General features: G+C 40.7%; 1 protein-coding gene across 1 annotated transcript in view; it reads right to left on the reverse strand.

The window, feature by feature from the left end:
• Nucleotides 1–196: 196 nt before the first annotated feature.
• The window catches only part of LOC105740978 (ATP synthase mitochondrial F1 complex assembly factor 1-like), a 3,722-nt gene continuing 913 nt past the window's right edge, over nt 197–3,005 (reverse strand). The window contains 2 exon segments of the mRNA XM_012512662.2: nt 197–1,696; nt 1,699–1,920. Of these exon segments, the coding sequence (XP_012368116.1) occupies nt 914–1,696; nt 1,699–1,920 (1,005 nt within the window). The 3' untranslated portion in view covers nt 197–913.

A 3,005-nucleotide genomic window follows, 5' to 3' on the forward strand; every position in this document is an offset into this window, starting at 1 on the left:
ATAAAATCAGCACATAGCACTGAAACTATGGACAGTACATAGCTTAGATTTCACTATTTTGTATAACAAAGACTATAAGCCAGATTTTATTTTATTGCTACATTTTCCCTATACTCAATCTGAGAACATGTACTCACATCTACTTCTTCATATAGTGCTTAGAGTTGGTTTAAAAAATCATGCACATCTGAAATGATCTTTTACTTAGAAAAATGTTTTATTTACACTGTGCTGATTTACTTCCTTCAAACACACAACCTCTAGCAAGCACAGCTAGAGGAATAGATGCTGTAATTGATAGTTCAACAATATTTAGGCACTGTACCTGTTAATACAACTGTATCTGAAATTTGTTGATGCCTCAAACCAGCTGCACTAAAGATAATAACTATGGGGGGCATCTAGATGAATTCTTTATCCTGATGGGAATATCTTCTTGCTTTAGAGACTAAACAGGATACTTGGGATTATGCCTTTGGCCAACTGATTGGCATATGGGAAGATTATATAAAGCCCACATCTAACTTCAGCAGGTCTTCAAACATTACCCTGTCTAAAGTTCATAAAGATGCAGAACCAGAAGCTACAAGTCACAGTAGCCAAAATGCAACTGCACTATATTATATGAAGTCAAATGAACTATCCTGAAGACCCCTGGCTGTCTCTTGGCTAGAAACATTTAAAAGGAAACCTCAAATATGCTGAGAGGTGATTATTAAATATGTTGGTACCTTTATTCCTGAATGTTAAGTATTAAGGCTCATTTCCATGACCACTTCTTGCAAGAAGCACATAGGGCAACTGTTTACAGATTGCTTATTATAGATGCTGAGCTCTTGAGACTGGGATGGGGGGTGGTTTTCTTATACTATCCAGGGCTGAGCTTACTAGTGAAGGGCCAGCCTTTATAGTTCTAAGTCTTATCCTGGTTCTGAGTACACTTCAGTTCTGCTCCAAGTCCACTTTGCTCCAATTCAGCGATGACAGACATATATTTGAATTCATTTGGTCTGAAGTTAAACATCTCCACTAACCCGTAGATTTCTTTACGATCAGTGGCATAGAAGAGCTGAACTTGATTGGCGATGCACTGTGCCTCAGTAACATTCAGAAATGTGGAATCCATTTCTGCTGTCATTAGCACTATGCCCTTTTCTTCCTTAAGTTCAGGGTAGTGATATAAAATCAACTGGCTGGCTGCAGCATCCCCTTGGGTCTGAATATTTATAAGTGCAGTGAAGTGGAGTTCAGTACCTGTCCATTGTCCAACAAAGAACTCATAACTTTCCCTTCTTGGCAGTGCACACAGAAATGTTGGACAGGACTGAGCCCGGTTCCACATCAAATCAAACTTCTCTTTGGGAATGACTGCGTAGACTGTATCTTTTGCTGCAAAATACTGCTGCCAAATCTGTTTTATTTCTTCTGCAGTTTTGTCTTTCACCATCTCATTGTTAAAGATAGAACTGAGAGTCTTGTCTTTAGTGAATCCTTTGCTCACAAGCTGTTTCTTCAAGGCATCTGTCTTCTGCTCCACACATTTGACAAAATCACCTTGCCTAGAGTACCCCACTGGTTGCTTTTGAAACTCAGTGCGCTTTTCCAGGCGTGACTCAAAAGCAGCTGAGTCGGACCTGCGCAGTTGCTGGATCTTGTCCCGGTAGCGCTGGTAGAAGGGGTTGGCCTCCAGCTCGGCCCGACCCCGCTGCCGTCCGCGCCCCCAGAGGGCTGGCCTGAGCCGCGGCACACGGGGAACACGCGCAGCTGAGCAGGTGAAACAAACCCCAGGCCCAGGGTCCGACTGCGCACCGTGCAGAGGCCTCGGTAGAGGCCGGCCACCTGCAGGATGGCCGGGCCCGCGCCACCCGCAGCCGCCATTGCAGCCCCCGCCGCCCCCACCTCTTCCTCTGGCGAGTCAACCTCATTTGGATTTTTAAAACCAACCCCCAGTAGGGCTCTCTACTGATATCTACAAATTCTTGGGCTCCTTCTGGACTACAGAAATTGTGTCCTTCAGTCTCGGATCATAAAGAATCAAGTTTCTAGATTTAAAGGCTATAATATTTTTATCATAGAAAATCTTATCATGTTAAAAATGTATCTCTTGTACGTATAACCTTCTACATATATACTTTTTACATTTTTGTTCATTCCACTTAGGATCAAGTTCTCAAGATTATCTTGGCTGAGATCCTTTAGAGAGTCTCAGAATGTTGCATTTTAGCTTTGAATCACTTCCAGCAGATGTACAAGTAAACATGAATCAGTACTCTTGCATTAATAAGAGCAGAAGGCAGAGAAAAGTGCATGTAAGTAGTTCAAGAATTTACAACACACAAAAATGTTTTAAATTGACACACACATAGCTTTCCTACCACCACCTCCATATGTTATTTGGAAAGCTTCAACAATAGTACCAAATTCTGCCTTTTGTATTGAAGAAAATATTTATGTCCCTGACTGAAGGGCTTCAGATACTAAGACAGGCTTCTTACTGCAGCCAGAGCCATCAGTAAACATGGTATGTGAGTGTGGAATTGGTTCAAGATAAACAACCTTGGAAAGGTGAAAAGAGTGATAGCTATATAAAAAAGAGGCTGTGAAGGGAAAAAATCCAACCATTTTACTTTGGTAAAATCATCTAGTGCACATTGTAATGGCATAGACTGTTAAAGCCAACATTTAAATTCCCTAAGAGGAACACTGGTCCTGACTGTAGGAGTATCAACCCCAGACAAACAAATAACTCTCTTCTGACCCATTTTGTTTTTTTTTTTTTGTTTGTTTGTTTGTTTTCAAAGTTTTATTGATAAACAGATAGCAATGAGACAGTTTCAAATCAAATCGAAAGTACAGTTTCAACAACTAACACACTGCATATATTCTTCCTAGTGGTTAATTGCTGTACAAGATGAGGACTTGTGATCCTATTTACAAACACCATTAGAACAAATCATTCTATTCATTAAGAAAATACAACTATATATCTATCCCAACCACTTTGA

Source organism: Octodon degus, unplaced genomic scaffold (genome assembly GCF_000260255.1).
Source record: "Octodon degus isolate 3935 unplaced genomic scaffold, OctDeg1.0 scaffold00255, whole genome shotgun sequence".
In the NCBI taxonomy this organism is placed as follows: domain Eukaryota; kingdom Metazoa; phylum Chordata; class Mammalia; order Rodentia; family Octodontidae; genus Octodon; species Octodon degus.